The sequence below is a fragment of the Acomys russatus genome, chromosome 12, assembly GCF_903995435.1.
Source record: "Acomys russatus chromosome 12, mAcoRus1.1, whole genome shotgun sequence".
NCBI classification, from domain to species: domain Eukaryota; kingdom Metazoa; phylum Chordata; class Mammalia; order Rodentia; family Muridae; genus Acomys; species Acomys russatus.
Genome location: NC_067148.1, coordinates 37,321,100 through 37,339,192, shown reverse-complemented (window position 1 = coordinate 37,339,192; position 18,093 = coordinate 37,321,100). Strand labels below are relative to the sequence as shown.

At 40.2% G+C, this 18,093-nt stretch overlaps 1 protein-coding gene across 1 annotated transcript in view; it reads right to left on the bottom strand.

Moving 5' to 3' along the window:
- The window catches only part of Psmd1 (proteasome 26S subunit, non-ATPase 1), a 78,348-nt gene that overhangs the window by 13,225 nt on the left and 47,030 nt on the right, over positions 1 to 18,093 (bottom strand). The window contains exons 17-19 of the mRNA XM_051154227.1: positions 14,135 to 14,249; positions 10,346 to 10,462; positions 392 to 494 (exon numbers count right to left, since the gene is read on the bottom strand). Of these exons, the coding sequence (XP_051010184.1) occupies positions 392 to 494; positions 10,346 to 10,462; positions 14,135 to 14,249 (335 nt within the window). The remainder of the gene's footprint in view (positions 1 to 391; positions 495 to 10,345; positions 10,463 to 14,134; positions 14,250 to 18,093) is intronic.

Genomic DNA, 18,093 nt, shown 5'->3' with positions numbered 1-18,093 from the left:
CGAGGCCAGCCTGGTCTAAGAGCTAGTTCCAGGACAGCCAGAGCTATAGGAAGAAACAGTCTTGGAAAACAAACAAATGAACAACCAACAACAAGAGGTGATGCATAGTTACTCAGTGGTGCAATTACATTCCATGTGTGCTGTCCTCGGTTTAATCTTCAGCCGGAAGGCAAGAGGGGACAGGGTGTGTGAATGCAGGGGAATGACTGACATCCAAACATATACATTCATGCTTGAACAACGAAGAATCATCTCTGCCAACTACACACTCCTCACAGTTTACCCTGGAACAATGTGCTTCAGAACCAATTTCCATGATGTCATACAAAACATTAGATTAGCTGTTTCATTAGATTTACATAATACATCTGGAAGACATAAGAACATTTACCTGCATCCAGTATGCCTTGGGCCAGAATAGCGCCAAATTTGGCCATGACATCATCATGCTTGTCATTGATGACTTTGGAATACAGCTGTCTGAACTGATTCACCTGAAGAAGCAAGAAGAGTAATTATGGTCTAACTGTGCACTTGTTGTATCATTAAAGAACACCCAATAAGCCGGGCGTGGTGGCGCACACCTTTAATTCCAACACTCGGGAGGCAGAGGCAGGTGGATCGCTGTGAGTTCGAGGCCAGCCTGGTCTACAAAGTGAGTCCAGGATGGCCAAGGCTACACAGAGAAACCCTGTCTCGAAAAACCAAAAACCAAAAAAAAAAAAAAAAAAAAAAAAAAAAGAACACCCAATAAACTGCGCTAATGGTATTGAGACTCAGTTCTCAATTTCAAGACATTAAGAAGAGGGAAATGGACCAGATGTGAAGGCAGAACAGTTCTGTGCTGGCAATCAGCGTTCTGACTAGTGTGGGAGCACTAGCTGTTTTCAGTCCTCATTCCACAGGGGATGATGATTCAGACTCAAGGGAATGCTGACTAAGATCTCAATCTGCACCAGCCAGTCAGCAGGCCCTAAGAGTCCAAGAAAATACTAAGGCTTTTATTGCACTTTGAATTATAGATATGCTGCTTACTGTCCACCGAGCAGATTTCCTAATAGGCATGGCTTGAGTTCTACCTTAAGTAAACTACCCTTCACCCAGACTGTGAGTGTGTTCACAAACATTAATGATGCACATTCTAAACACACATCAACTTCTGAAGACTTGCTCACAGTGCTCTTATGAGTCAACCTAGGGAGAGATTACCAGTAATTTTTGTATGCTTTAGCATTTTCCTGAAATTACTATATATTACTTTCACATTTAAAATGCTTATAAAATATTCTTAATGAATAAAGTGATTTCTTTAACTGTTTGGGTGGAGACAGGGCACTATCTTATGCTTCTTCCATGTCTTACACTTCCTTGTTTTCCCGACAGTGCTTTCAAATGGTAGGCACTCAGGAAGGAGTCTGCTTGTTCAAGAAGCACATGATCATGGAGCTCCCCAAATCTGCCAAAAGCAGAAAACACCAGATTTGAGTTTCCTAATATAAAGAGTTTAGCACATATTCTTTCAGAATTTCTTCTCAATATTGGTCTGAAGGCTACAGTGTGATACTGTGTCAGAGAAACAGAATCAGACAGCCCTGGCATATGCCTATCTCAGCTCTTAAAAGTTATTTGGGTAAATATTAGTCAGTCAGTCAATCAGTCAGTCTGTATGTCCTATGTCCCTTTTCCTTTTAGATGGGTGGTTTTTTTTTTTTTTTTTTTTTTTGGTAAGGTGGCCTAGGTCTCAAACTCCTGAACCCAAACAATCCCTTTTGAAGCCTCCTTAGTAGCTGGGACCACAAGTATGCATTACCATGTCTGGTTACTTACTAGCTTTTCTGAGCCTTAGTTGTTTTTGGTTTTTTCCCTTTCTTTGAGGATTATAGCATCTACCTCATCCATGTTTTAAAGACAACCTGAAATAATGGTGGTCACATACTTAGGAGTCATGTCATACTTCAGTAAGCATGTCATACATCTTACGGAGACAAAATCTTACTGCCCTCTAAACTACTAGCTCTGCCACCTAAATACTACTAAGGAAACAATGCTCCTTAAAGACAGCTGTCAGTTTTATTCATAGGCAGCAAGAAACTGCAGTGGGGGAATAATACGCCCATGGTCACTACTAGGTCAGGCATTGCCAGCCTTACTGCTTTAGAAACTATAAAACCCACCATGTTAAGTCATCACTGAGTTCACAACTAATTTTAAATATCTTAGGTTTGATGTTTTTACTCTGGCTCAACAGGTCAAATTCCTTTGATTCTCAAGTTATTTCAGATGAATATTTACATTACCTTATATAGGATAGAAATTCTATGTTCTAAAGGTTAAAAAAAATGTCATGAACTTTATAAAAATAAACACTGGACAAAACACTGTATGTACATTACAAAGGAGAATTTAAATACAAAACCATATCTAAAATAATAGCAAAGCATCCAATGAATAATTTAAAAATGGATTTTGCATTAAAAAGATTTATTTATTTATTATGTATACAGTATTCTGCTTGCATGTGAGCCAACAGGCCAGAAGAGGGCACCAGATCTCGTTACAGATGGTTATGAGCCACGTGGTTGCTGGGAATTGAACTCAGGACCTTTGGAAGAAAGGCCAGTGCTCTTGACCGCTAAGCCATCTCTTCAGCCCTCTAGATTTTAGATTTTTAAAAGTAAAATTTTGTTCATCACTTATATTGTCTAACACTTTCTTAGTGCTCATTCTCATCACTCTTGGAAAGATTCACTGTGTTGGTAGAGTAGGACAGTGCACTAAATTTAAATTCAGAAGGCAAGTTGTGATCCCCTAGGTCTACTCTCGGCTTCACAGATGCCAGCATTGACTTAGCACACACAACCATCTGCTGATTACCACAAGTGGTGATCAGGGTGAGGATCGAGGTTTCCTAACTTAACTTTACAGTTCAGACTATGATGAGGCCATGGCAGGCAAAGAGGCACACACTTACAACCCCATCACCTGAGAGGGGAAGTCAGCCTCAACTACACAGGCCATCTGTCTCAAAAATAGTAAAACAAAAAGGATGATACATCCCCCCTCAAAAAGGTGGGACTTGTAGAAAACACTAACTTATTTTATATTAAAAGGTACTGAAAATGTAGGTTATCTGTGATCCACATACTGTACAATCTAGGAGTTTCTAAAATCATGCATTTCAAAAGTTCATCATGTTCTGCACTTTATACCTTATACTATCAGAAAAATCAGAAAGGAACAAAATGGAGTTAATTTTTTCTGCAGAGCACAACCTACTTCATTCTGGCTACAAAAATATCTCTGCTTATCAGGAACCAGTTTGGAAGTTCTAACCTTTTCTTTGACATTACATCTGAGTTTAGAATGTCGACTATACAATGGTAACTCCTTCCATGAAATCCTTGAGTCCAGATGTATTTGGAATTCAGACTTAAAAAGCTGGTAGGATGAGCCGGGCATGGTGGCGCACGCCTTTAATCCCAGCACTCGGGAGGCAGAGGCAGGCGGGTCGCTGTGAGTTCGAGGCCAGCCTGGTCTACAAAGTGAGTCCAGGACAGCCAAGGCTACACAGAGAAGCCTTGTCTCAAAAAACCAAACCCAACCAACCAAACAAAAACAACCTTTCTGGATTTTAAAGGGTTATGGATTTAACTTCTTTATGGCTAGTTCCTATACATTTCTGTTCAGTTTTGACTTTGTGCCATATACTCCTATTTTTCTTTCCAAATGATTTGCGGTTACTTCAAATTCCATGTATCTAAGATAAAAATTATACTTATTTCTCTTTCAAGATTTTCTTATTGATAATTTCATGATTGCACTACATAATGGTTTAAACCCGAAATGTTTCCATTGCTCATGCTTTGATCACTGGTTCCTTGGTGATGTTCTGGGAGGCTGTGGAACCTTTAGGAGGCGGGTTCTAGCTGGTTAAAGGAAGTCACTAGGAAGTAGGCTTTGAAGGTTCTCAACTTTCCTGATGCTGTGTGACCCTTTAATACAGCTCCTCATATTGTCATAACCCCTAACCATAAAATTACTTTGCTACTCCGTTAACTACAGGAAGTCACAACCCACAGGTTGAGAACCTCTGAGTTATAGCCATACCCTTAGTTCTGGTCCCACTGTCTGCTTCCTAGCATTGCATTGCAAACAGCCCCACCTTCCTAGATAGTCTTGCTGCCACGGAAAGACTCATTCTGCCACACAGGTGGTTTCCACGAACTACTTTGTTCACAGCCATGCAAAACTGACCAATACAACTTATTATCACAATCTCACATATTTTCTAGTTTTCAACTCAATTTTATTAGTATTTTAACTATATGATAGTCTCTCTCCCTCCTGTTTTGCTTTTTAACAAAAGGTTTCTTTGTGTAGCTCTGACTGTCCTAGAACTTGCCCTATAGGCCAGGCTGACCTTGAACTCAGAGATTCACCTGCCTATACCTCCCAAATGCTAAGACTAAAGGCATGCATTACTAAAGGCATGCTTGGCTATGATAGTGTGTTCTATCTTATAAAATGTCACGCTTTTAAGTTTAGTTTATAAACATGTATATTTTTCTATAGAACCAAGTATCTAAACTACCTTCCTTAAACTCAAATTAAAATTTTCTTCCCAGCTATTAAAAAGAACACAGTGTATGTGTAGCTGTCTGAGAACAATTTTTGGGAATGTGAGTTTCAAGGATCAAACTCAGGTCACCAGGCTTGGCAGCATCTCTATGGCATAAAGTTATATATTAAAAATCCTTATCATGTTGTGAACACAAACTTTATACTTTTGGAAGGGTAATGCCACCTTTTAATCAAGGGAAAAGATTAAATAAAGTCCTTTGGATTAATTTCTGGTGAATTGCAATAGCCAACAAAAGCCTAATCTAACCAAATTGAATTTTATTTCAGAACTAAGAGGTTTAACAAGCTTGACCAAACACGATCCTACTTCTAGAACAGGTACTTGTGTGAGAAGATTCTTTGCACCAGGTCACAGGTTAAATGATACATGGCAAAGAAGAGCACTGGGCTTCACTATTATTAATTCTAAGCTTACCTTATTATTTACTTATGTGTACACTGGATATGCTGGAGCTGGAGTTATGGAGGTTGGCGAGCTGTCTGATGAGGATGCTGAGAATCAAGTTTGGATCCTCTACTAGAGCAGCAAGAACTTTTAATGGGTGAGCCCCACGAGCTTATTTGTATCATGTAATTTTTTCATCTGATGTTTATATACTAAAATGTTCAAATAAACTTGTAATGCTGGAATTCATTTAACAAGACAAAAATAAATGATTTGTGAAAAGATGAATTAGAATTTTTTTTTTTTTTTTTTTTTTTTGGTTTTTCAAGACAGAGTCTCTCTGTGTTAGCCTTGGCTGTCCTGGACTTGCTTTGTAGACCAGGCTGGCCTCGAACTCACAGTGATCTGCCTGCCTCTGCCTCCCGAGTGCTGGGATTAAAGGTGTGCACCACCATGCTCGGCCCAAGAGTTAGATTTTTGAGAGAAAACAGCTCTAAGAACCCATTAAAAGGTTAAGTATGTCACTTAAGACTTTTTAAATTGTGTCTGTAATAATACAGAAATACGTCTATGATCTGGGGTTTACGTTTCTGAGTGTGGACACATGAGAAACCGATAAAAACAAGGCAAAGACATACTAGCATTAGTTAAACCAAGAACACAATGTGTGGGCGAAGTGTTAGGGCATAATATTACATAAACATTCTGATTTCCATAATGAATCTTACAAAATATCTAAGTTTCTTCTGCATTCCTCTGCGGAAGGGATGTAATTCTTTTCTTTTTAATTATTTTTATGTACATGGATTTTTTGCCTGCATATAAATCTCTGCACCATGTATGTGGCTGCTACCCAAGGAAGCTAGAAGAGGAATTTGGATCCCCTGGGACTGGAGTGGTTGTGAGCTGCCATGTAGGCGCTGGGAACTGAACCTGGGTGCTCTGAAAGAGCAGCCAGTGCCCTTAACTGCAGAGCCATCTCTCCAGTCCTAGGATGGATATATATATATATATATATATATATATATATATATATATATATATATTTTATTTTATTTTATTTTATTTTTTTTTTTTTTTTGAGACAGGATTTCTCTGTGTAGTTTTGGCTGTCTTGGACTCGTTTTGTAGACCAGGCTGGTCTGGAACTCATAGCAATCTGCTTGCCTCTGCCTCCCAAGTGCTGGGATTAAAGGCATGCACCACCACCGCCTGGCTAATTTTTAATGCTTGATATTTGCTTTTGAGCCATTTCTATTACTTTTATGTACTGATTTGAGAATTTTGTTCTCTTTAAAAATATAGACAAAGCCAGATGTGGTGGCGCACGCCTTTAATTCCAGCATTTGGGAGGCAGAGGCAGGCGATTTTTGAGTTCAAGGTCAGCCTGTTCTACAAAGTATGTCTAGGACAGACAGACAGCCAAGGAGAAGAAACCCTGTCTTAAAAAATAAAAACAAACAACAACAACAACAAATATAAACATTTTGAGCGGGGTAACAGTGGTCCACACTTCTGATCCCAGCGCTTGGGAGGCAGAGGCAGGCAGATCTCTGAATTCGAGGCCAGCCTGGTACAGAGTGAGCTCTAGGATAGTCAAAACTACACATAGAGAAGCCATGTTTCAAAAAACCAAAACCAACCAAACAAAAAACTCCAGATGTTATCATAGCTTTGCTTTTGTAGTCAGCACATAAACATTTACATTTTCATAGCCAATTTATATTAATTACAGAGCTACCAGCTATATATACACTTTTTCTCATACATTAATTTTTCTCACATAGTACTTGTTTTAGGTATTTGGATGTGTGTGGGTGCATGAGAGCCACAATGCACATGTGGAAGCCACAGGATGTATAGGAATCTGTCCCTCCATCATGAGGGAACTCAGATGACCTGTCTGCTGGCAGGTGTCCTTACCCAAGAGCCATGCTGCCAGTGTTTTTTATACATTCTAAATTAGTATTCATTATTCTGGTACAACCTGGAGTTAGGAGAGTACTTTATTTGTTCATACCATTTAAGACTCCATTCAAGATCATAACTTGCAATTATTAAAAAAAATATATTTAAACTGTTTTACCTTGTCTAAATGTGACAATCTCTTAAAGTCAATTAAAACAAACAAACAAACAAACAAAAAACAAACACAAAACAAAACCCAAAAACTCAAAGACTACAGTTTACCCTATTCTACCTCAAAAGGATTCTGCCACTGTTAGTCTGAGGTTATGACTACTAAAAACCACTGAAGTTATTTCTTTTTGTTGTTGGTTTTTTGAGATAGGGGTTCTCTGTGTAACCCAGCTCTTCTGAAACTCATTCTGTAGACCAGGCTGGCCTCAAATTCAGGGCTCTGCCTGCCTCTGTCTCCCAAATGCTGCGATGAAAAGCGTGTGCCACCATGCTCAGCTCTGAAATTCTTCTTCTTCTTCTTCTTCTTTTTTTTTTGATAGAGTCTTATGTAGCCCAGGATAGCCTAAGACTTACGGATGTATACTAGCCTTGAACTCCTGAGGTTAGAAGCAGGCACTGTCATTTTGCTTGTTGTGTGCATATGATATATATGTGATAAGCCCATACATATGCATGGAGGCCAGAGGCAAGGGTATCCCACTATCTCTGCCTTATTCCCTTCAAAAGATCTCTCACTGAACCTGGATCTAGGCTGGTAGCTGTGATCTCCAGAGATCCTCCTGTTTCTGTTCTTCACAGTGCTGGAGTTATGGGTGCACCTGTGGCCATGTGTGACTTTTACATGGGTGCTGGGGCCCAAACTCAGGTCTTCATTATTACACAGCAAACATTCTTACCTGATGAGTTATCTCCCCAGCCTTCACACCTGGTTTAACCACTGGAATTCTATAGCCAGGATATGAGGATGGCTAAACTTTTGTTCAGTTGAAGTAATGTGAAAGCAATAGGTGAGGTCCAAGTGAATAAATATTTATATATGACTATTTGAGGAGGTATATTCTTAATGACACTGCTCAGTTGGATAACCTCCAAAGGCTCAGTGCAACATTAAAAGCAGAAATAAAAGCTACTCAAATGATAGCTGCTATATTTAAAAGCATGAGGAATTGTGGCCTGTGTTTGCAAAGATGTTTATGTTCTAGAAGACACAGTATATTAAGCAATTCTTGGGAAAAACAGGGCAAGAATTTTGCATGCACTAATATAATTTTCAGAAATTTTGAAAATGATTTTGAGAGACGCACTGGGTAATGAGACAGAAAGACAATGGCTGCTCAGAAAGTGAGGTTTGTCAGGCAGAGCAGCACAGTGAGGCAAGAGTACCTCTCTTTCTTGAGTCTTCTTTGCTTAAAATAAAGGTCCTCAGTGCCTATTGTAGAGGCAGAAGAGAGGCCAATGGCCTCATCCTTTCCTCTCCCATTTTTTTTTAAAAGACACAGTCTCACTATGTAGCTCATGCAGGCCTTGAACTTGTGACCCGCCTGCCGGAGGCTCTTAGATACTTATACTACACACATTAGCCACTATACATGGTATCAACTTTTTATTTTCTTGTTAGTAATGTTCTGTTTTTAATTGCTTCTCAGATATAAGCATAACCAAATCAAGGCTGATAAATGCTCTAAAAATCTAAATACAACGGAATGGGCACAGGCTAAGTCAGTTTTGTTTTTTTGTTTTCCTTTTTTCATTACTGAAGATTAAATCTAGGCATATAACCACTGAGGCACATCCCCCAGTCTCATTTGTTTTAATATTGAGTTAGGGTCTTTACTAACTTGTCCAGGCTGGCCTTGAAACCCTCCAGTAGCCAAGGCAGTACTGAACTTGAGACCCTCTTGAGAAGCTGAGATTAAGGTGGACACCACTTGTACACTACTAGTGGCTCACACTTCTACTGGACATACCAAACATGATAATTTCAGAATACACAAATCATACACAAACACATACACACACACACACGCACACACACGCGCGCGCACACACACACACACACACACACTTTCTGTTCTTGACATAATGAGATGTTTGGCTTATCCAGTTTCTTGCACAGTAAGGACTAATATGAAGTACAAGACAATGTTATAAGGGCTAGAGAGATGGTTCAGAGGTTAAGAACACCGACTGTTCTTCATAGGTGCTGAGTTCAAATGGCAGCAACCACACGGTAGCTCACAACCATCTATAATGAAATCTGGTGCCCTCTTCTGGCCTGTTGGCTCGCATGCAGGCAGAATACTGTATGAATAATAAATAAATCTTTAAAAAGAAAAAAAAAAAAAGACACTCATGAGGGAAATTTTCTTTTTTTGTTTTTGTTTTTTTGAGACAGGGTTTCTCTGTGTAGCCCTGGCTGTCCTGGTTTCACTTTGTAGACCAAGTTGGTCTCAAACTCACAAAGATCTGCCTGCCTCCCAAGCGCTGGGATTAAAGGCATGTGCTACTATGCCCGCTATGAGGGAATTTTTAAATAAGTGCCTCAAAATCTGTTATGGTTAATCCAGAGCGGGGAGGTGCAGCCTATGGAAGACACATAAAGGCAACCTTCTTAAGGAAAGACAGGCCATCTTTCTCCCTCAGTATAGACCAGAGCGAGAGAATTTGGAGGGGCTACTTGGAGGACTCATGATCAGAGGTCACTGTGCACTGAATCTGACGTCTGAAACTGAATCTGACAGGAATTAGTTACTAAGGACTTCCTCAGCCATTGCCCAGGACAGCCTAGGAGGGTAAGATTGTAGATGCATTTTTAAATAGCCTAGCTTGGATAGACACATAAAGTAGGGAGTTTCACTGACTCAGAAGGCTGGGGCACAAAGTCAGACTGTTTTTTTCATTCTCCAACAGGTAAGTCAGTTCTGTTAAATCTATTTAAAAGCACATGCAGAGGCAAAGACAAAACAAAACACCAAAACAAGCAAAAAAGCTAATTTTATTGTTTTATTTCTTGAGTTATAATTTACTTTTTCCTTTTTTTGGTTTTTGGAGACAGGGTCTCTCTGTGTAGCCCTGACTGTCCTGAAACTCGTTCTGTAAAACAGGCTGGTCTTCAATTCAGAGATTCATCTGCCTCTGCCTCCTGAGTGCTGGAATTAGAGGTGTGTGCCACCACCCCACTTTTGAGTTATAATTTCTTAAGTATGTTATGTAGTAAAGCTAACAAAGTGACCCTAAATTTATATATCACACACTAAGGAAAACTATATTATGACAATGTTCCTAGTCTGCGGCCCTTAAATTACATACATATTCTTTTTTTTTTAAACTTTCAGTGATTATGATAAATTACTATAGAAACACCCAAACCCAGCTCTTTACCAGAGTCTCTTTGCTCACCTTTGGACACGTGATTTCAGTCTGTTGGATCATGATGAGAGCTGAAGCTATCAGAGCCCCTTGCCTCACGTAGTTCACAGGGTCATTTGTCATTGGCTCTAGTAAATTAATTGCTTCCTGAAAGCATTACAAACAAAAAGACAAAACTTTAGTGACGTTGAGATGGCTGTATTTTCAAATCAATCACTGTCAAAGGTATAGTTTAGATTAGGGGCAATGTTAAAAGTTTTTGGGTTTTTGAAGACAGTTTCTCTATGTAGCTCTGGCTGTCCTTGAACTTGATTTGTAGACTAGGTTGGCCTTGAACTCAGAGATCCATCAGCCTCTGCCTCTCCGAATGCTGGGATTACAGGCATGTGTCACCGGGCCCAGCTTCCAGCTAAAGTTCTTAAATGCTCTTTCAGCTGTGTATAGATACTTAGGTTGCACAAATTATTTAGAAATAAAGCAGACTTGTTTACATGAGTAATAAAAGTCTTTCATTGTATTAACTGTCAGATGGTTTGCTTCAAAGAACATTTGCTCTTAGATATCATTAAGTTTAGAATAATATGGAAAGAAAAGATCCAATTTGTATTTAACTTATGAGAGCTGAGATAAATGTAAATTAAAAGCTCAAGAGGAAAAATATTTAGCAAAATATCCTACTATATCCTTCTTTGTTTACAGAACAAACGTATACTAGAAGAGGCAGCCGGTAAGATAGCTTAGCAGGGAAGGAGCCTGCTGCTAAGTTTGGAAACCTAAGTTTGATTCCTGGGACCCACACACAGAAATAGAAAACTGACTCCTCCAAGTTATTCTCTGATCTTGACATTTGTGCTATGGTGAACATGTATTCCTTCTCACTCATAACATTGAGACAGGGTTTCTCTTGTAGTTCTGGCTGTCCTGGACTCATTTTGTAGACCCAGGCTGGCTTCGAACTCACAGCGATCTGCCTGCCTCTGCCTCCCAAGTGCTGGGATTAAAGGTGTCACATGAAGATATATTTTTTAAAAATTTTTATGTTATTTAATCGTGTGTGTGTGTGTATGTGTATGTAAAGGTGGGGGTAGGTATGTACCTTTGAAGGCCAGGGGAAGGTGTGGGGCCTCTAGGAGCTGGAGTTAAAAGGTGACAACTGGGAGGTGGTAGCATACACCTTTAATCCTAGTGCTTGGAAAGCAAAGGTAGGCAGAGCTCTGTGAGTTCGAGGTTAGCCTGGTTTACAAAGTGAGTTCTAGGACAGGAAGAGCTGTTACACAGAGAAACTCTATCTTGAAAAACAGAACAAAACAAACAAACAAACAAAAAAAACAAAACAAAGTAACAAACAAAAAAGTGTGCGCCTATACGCTGTGAATCAAATTATAGTCTACTGCAAGAGTAGTCTGTGTTCTTAACCATGGAGCCACCTTTCCGGCCTCTGACACACGCTTTTTTTTCTTTTCCTCCTCCTTTTTGGAGACAGGGTCTCACTGTATAACCCTTTGCAGCCCTGAAATTTGGCCTTGTATTCACAAAGCTTTACCTGCCTCTGCCTCCCAAGTTGCTACCATGACTGGCTTCACAAATGTTTATAAAAGAAACTTCCTCCCTAATAAATCAAGTGCCAAGTACAATTGCCTGTTCTAGCAGTGGACATTTTGTTCACAGGATCTTACGGTTCAGCAGATGGGACATAGATATTAAGCTAAACAGTTATAAAGATATGCGAGGTAGCAATAAGTGCTTATCAAAAGAAGAACAAGAAGCTCGTTATGATGATATAATCTTATAAACTGCAGCATTTGAGAAGCTAAAGTGGAAAGATTTTGAGTTCAAGGCCACCCTGAGCAACACAGCAGGACTGTGCCTAGAAAGGAAGGGAGAGAAGGAGGGAGAGTGGGAAAGTAAGCCAAAACCAGAATGGGATAAAATACAAGGAGAGAATGAAATAGCTCTAGAAGTTCTTTTTAAAAATAATTAATTTATTGGTGTATGGGTGTGTCTGTGTGTGCGCGCCTGAGCATGTGTAGGCATGAATGCCATAGTGTGCACATGGAGCACAACCTGTGAGAACTGACCCTCTTTTTTTTTTTTTTTTTTTAAAGATTTATTTATTTTATTTATTGCATATGAGTGCTTTATCTGCAGAAGAGGGTATCAGATTACATTATAGATGGTTGTGAGCCACCATGTGGTTGTTGGGAATTGAACTCAGGACCTCTAGAGAGCAGGTGGCACTCTTAACCACTGAGCCATCTCTCTAGCCCCTGACTCTCTTTTTAAATTTATTTTTATTTTTGAGACAGGGTCTCTCTCTGTAGCCTTGGCTGTCCTAGACTTGCTTTGTAGACCAGGCTGGCCTCGAACTCACAGCAATCTGCCTGCCTCTGGGATTAAAGGCATGTGCCACCATGCCCAGCTTGACCCTCTATTTCCACCATGTAGGCCCTAGAGGTTGAACTCGGGCTGCCAGGTTTGGTGGCAAATACCTTGCCCTGTTGAGCTATCTTGCTAGCCCAAAAGAAATTCAAAACTGTTTTTTGCATTAAATGATATGTCACTGTGTGCACAGTGAGTATCAATGATGTGTGCTGCCTGTGCGGGTAGGTGGTGTTGTATCTAATACAAATTCTTTTTATCAGAGGGAAAAGTCAAGCAAATTAAAGTTTAAATTTCCAGAACTATCCAGGCGGTGGTGGGGCACACCTTTAACCCCAGCACTTGGGAGGCAGAGGCAGGTATTGCTGTGAGTTAAAGGCCAGCCTGCTCTACAAAGCAAGTCCAGGACAGCCAAGGCTATAGAGAGAAACCCTGTCTCAAAAAACAAAACAAAACAAAACAAAATAAATAAATCCAGAACTAATCAATATGAAATAAGAAAGTTGGGGCTGGAGTCATGGTTCAGTGCTTAAGAGCTTTAGAAGCTCTTTCAGAGAAATGAGGTTCAATTCCATTACCCAGGTACAGCTCACAATTGATCTGGAACTCCAGCTCTAAGGGACCCAATGCCCTCTTCTGGCCTCTGCAAACACTGTGTGCAGGTGGTATGTAGAAATACATGCAGGCAAAACACATAAAATAAAATAAAATTCTTTAAAAAAGTTTTTGGCCCATTTCTGTATAATACAAAGACTGTAGAGGGGAAACAATGTTCTCTTTCTACCACAAAGAAAGGTCCCCACAGTGCCTGAGATGTATGCACAGTGTTATACAAGGCAAACTACGGTGAGCACATCAATGCTGTGAATCAACATTATGTTACAGCAGAGCCCAGTGGGTAAAAGGATTTGCTGCTAAGCCTGATGACCTGAGTTTGATCCGTTATGGTGGAAGGAGAGAAATGACTCTTGCAGGCAGGCAGACAGACAGACACATACATACACTCTCTCTAAATGCAGGAACAGTTTTTAGGGGCCAGAGAGCTCAGTGACTAAGGGCATGTGTAGTTCACAACCATCTGTAACTACAGCTTCACAGGGATCTGACACCCCTGGCTTCCATAGGCACCTGCACTCATGTACACACACCCACACAGGCATATACACATACATATAATTTAAAACAAATTTAAAAAGTTGATTTTAGGTGACTTTAGACAGCAATCTTAATTTCCATAGTTCTAAGTAAACCGTGAGAATAACCATGTAACATCAGTTTATTCTTAGGAGTCTTCAGGGAAGCACTGTGCAGCTCCCTGTGCGGCAAGCTCAGGCTTAGCGATAACAGGGCACCAGAATTTTCACAACTATTTCACTCATATTTCTGCAATGGAAAGCCTGGCGTTAGGAAAGCACTGCCCCTGCTGGTTGTGGGCTTTACCTTGTTTCCTGTTCCAGCACAGCAGATCCCCAAAGCCATTGCAGCTCCATAGCGCACGTGAGGGTTGTAACTCTCTGACAGCAGAGAAACCACACTTGGACATTGTTCAGGTGTCCTGATAGAAAACAAGGAAAAAGAAGACAGTATTATAAGTAACATGTTATAAACCAAAATGGAAGAATTTTAAACAAGTTTTTATTGTTGTTTTTGAGATACAGGAAACAACAATACGATATTTAACCAATAATAAATTGTAGAATTAAAATCTCCCACAGAAGTCGGGTGGTGGTGGTACATGGCTTTAATCCCAGCACTTGGAAGGCACAAGCAGGTAGATCTTTGAGTTCGAGGCCAGCCTGGTCAACAGAGTGAGTCCAGGACAGCCAAGGCTACACAGAGAAACTCTTGTCTCAAAACACCACAAAGTAGGGGCCTGGAGAGATGGCTCAGCGGTTAAGAGCACTGACTGCTCTTCTAGAGGTCCTGAGTTCAATTTCCAGCAACCACATGGTGGCTCACAACCATCTATGTGATCTGATGCATACTGTATACATAATAAATAAATCTTAAAAAAAAAAAAAAAAAACCACAAAGTAAAATAAAATGAAAAACTGTTCCACAGCAGATATGTTGGCACAGACCTGTAACCAGAACTAGTGAAACAGAGACAGGAAGGTAGGTCATCACTTGAGCACAGCCTGTATGTACTACACCAGAAATTCAAAGCCACCGAGGGAAGCAACGTGGTAAAACTATTAAAAATTAGAGAGGGAAAAAGCCTCCTCCAGAGCTCTATCGATAGTAGAGATGTGTTTTCTACATTCAGAAAGCATGCAGAAAGAGGACCGCAACAGGGGCTTGTCAGGCCAGCTTTCTGGCAGCATCTTTCCTGGCGGAGAGTAGTCAGTCACATGGAGTGCACACCTGTGTCCACTTTCCTCCTTTCTGGGCACAGCGTGTTTGCTACAGAAGACAAGGCATTACAGTCTTTTCGGTGTTTCCAGGGCAGCACCAAAGATATGAACATCTAACTCCAGCACTCTGGAGGCAGATGATACCTGGGAGTTTGAGGCCAGCCAGAGCTACATGGAGAGGTGGGAACACACTGAAATATATATCAAAATTCACATATTTTATTTCAATATAAAGATTGTAGCTTACAACTAACAGTCATCTTGCCAGAGTCACTATTTACACAAGCCCTCCACAGAGCAAGGCTTCAGCCAGGTTATACTCACAAATCACTGACATCATCTAATCATCAATGTCTTTGTTTTAACACTCTGGCTTCTATTCTTTACTGAGTATGTTTTACAACTACATTACAACAGACTACTAGATCTTTTACAAGTACATTGCAACATACTAATATATCAAGATGCTTTCAGAATATGGAGTCTTTTCCCTCCACTGTCTAGTCTCTCTCCACTAATAGAGGAAAAACTAGTAATATATGTACACAGGCAGAAACACTGTTCTTGGCAGGGTCATCACAAAAGAAGTTTTTTTTTTTCCTTTTGGTTTTTCGAGACAGGGTCTCTCTGTGTAGCCTTGACTGTCCTGGACTCACTTTGTAGACCCGGCTGGCCTCAAACTCACAGCAATCCACCTGCCTCTGCTTCCTGAGTGCTGAGATTAAAGGCATATGCCCGGCCACAAAGAAGTTTTGAAGGTATAAACATGGTATTTCTCTGGTAGAGTTACAAGTTTATAATTATCACTAGGTAAGTGTCAAGTTGAAGGCTTAGAACAATACACAGGAATTAAGATATGTTAGGTCCAAGCACCATCCTGAATAGAACCTAAAGGCCAGTTGAATGTCTTTAACCGAAGACAATCACTAATGCCTGAGTCAATATACAGGAAGAAAACTAGAGAACACTCCCCTCGAGCAGGGCAAGCTGGCACACAGTTATAATCCCAGCACTTGGAAGGCAGAGGCAGGCGGATCTCTGTGAGTTCGAGGTTAGCCTGGTCTACAAAGTGAGTCTAGGACAATCAAGGCTACACAGAGAAACCCTGTCTCAAAAAACAAAAAACCAACCCTTGCCCCCAAAACCACTCCCCTCACTAAAGCCACTTCTCCCATAATGACCATTCACCTATGTAATTCTATTCTGTTCATCCCTCAGATTCCACAACTAATCTGCCAGTAAATCAAGTGAAACTCTTAATTCTTCTATCATGCCTTGGTTCAGACCCTGATCACTTCTCACTAGTTCCTGTCAGCTTAGTTTTATTTTATTTATTTGTTTAGTTCATTGAGATTGAGGGAACATAGGCTTAGAATCAGAAACACCTGAGTTCCATTTCTAGGGTGGTTATTTATCATCAGGGACACAAAGTTTGAATCATACTGAGCCTTAATTGTTTCACCCACAAAACATTATCTGTTCCCCTCTGTGCATGCTAGAGAGAACTGATGTGTCTCTATACTGTCACCACTGAAATCTAGATGCAAAAGCAGAAACTGGCAGAATTTGTGTGTTAATACGCTGTAGTTGGACCCCTTTTTAAAAGACAGTGTAACTCAAAGGTTCTTTCAAAACAGTATCAAACAAGCCATATTTGCTAGACAGCTAGCTATATTTAAGATTTTCACTTTCAGAGTTTCTCAGAAACTTTCCCCCCCCCCCCCGACCCCAAGATAGAGTTTGTGTCATCCTGGCTGTCCTGGACTCACTTTGTAGACCAGGCTGGCCCTGAACTCACAGTTATCCGCCTGCCTCTGCCTCCCGAGTGCTGGGATTAAAACTGTGCGCCACCACGCCCTGCTTGAGGGGCGTGTTCTCTAGTTCTCTTCCTGTATACTGACTCAGGCATCAGGAATTACAGGCATGTGCCACCACACCGGGCTTTCTCAGAAAATTTTTAGGGAACTAGCGGCCCACAGAACTTTACAATTTGTCATTTAGTTGCAGCAAGGGCAGGACATTCCAGGGAAAATTGTCTCATAGAAAAAAGTTTACCTAAATGTTAAAACTTCACCTGTTTTACAATCTCCACTTGAAAGCAGAGGAATAAATACCATATCCCAATACTACTTTTAGGCCAAGTCCCCACACTTTGTTTTCCTTCCTCCCTATTAGTACATATTCATTGTAAAATTTCTCAGTCTCATTCTATCTTCATGCATGTGTATAATGCACTTTGACCTTGTTGACCTTTCCATCACCTTTAGTAGAAAACCACCTGAAAAAGGACACAACTTGGATGTAAGCATTTTGTTTTGTTTTCAAGACAGGGGTTCTTTCTGTAGCCTTGGCTATCCTGGATTTGGTTTGTAAACTAGGCTGGCCTTGAACTCACACTGAGTGCTGGAATTAAAGGTATGCACCACCATGCCCAGCAATTTAAGCATTTTGTTTTTCAAATGGAATTACTATTTTATGAGATTTAGAAAAAATAATTCTGCCTGGGAACATAAACACTAGGAAGCTGTTACAGGGCTTACTATCTAACTGCAGTTAAAAGTGGAATTGGTAGTGAGAGCTGGAAATGCATAAACCCTTTAAAAATAAATCTGCCAGTTTTAGTATAATAACATTCCAGCTGTGACACATTCTTTAGAAAACACAAGTGTTTAGACAAGGAAAGAGCCTTTAATAAACTAGCTTAGGCATTTAATCTCTTCTAAAGAGCACAATAAAGCTGTAAGCTCTTCATAGGTTTGTCAGTGTTTCAGCAGACAGCTCTACACGGACAAAGGAGTATCTAAGCAGTGATTACAAAGCAAAAAACACACTGAACACACAACTTGTACACAGTCATCTTTGCACACACACATGTGTATATAATGATTAAAAGTAATAGTAAACGAAGTCATGATAAAACTGTGTAACTATTTTGCAATTTATAAAGAATCAAGAGATCTCAGCTGGGCACAGTGGTGCACGTCTATAATCAATCCCAGTACGCAGGGAGGGAGAGGCAGGAGGATCTATGTGAGTTTGAGACCA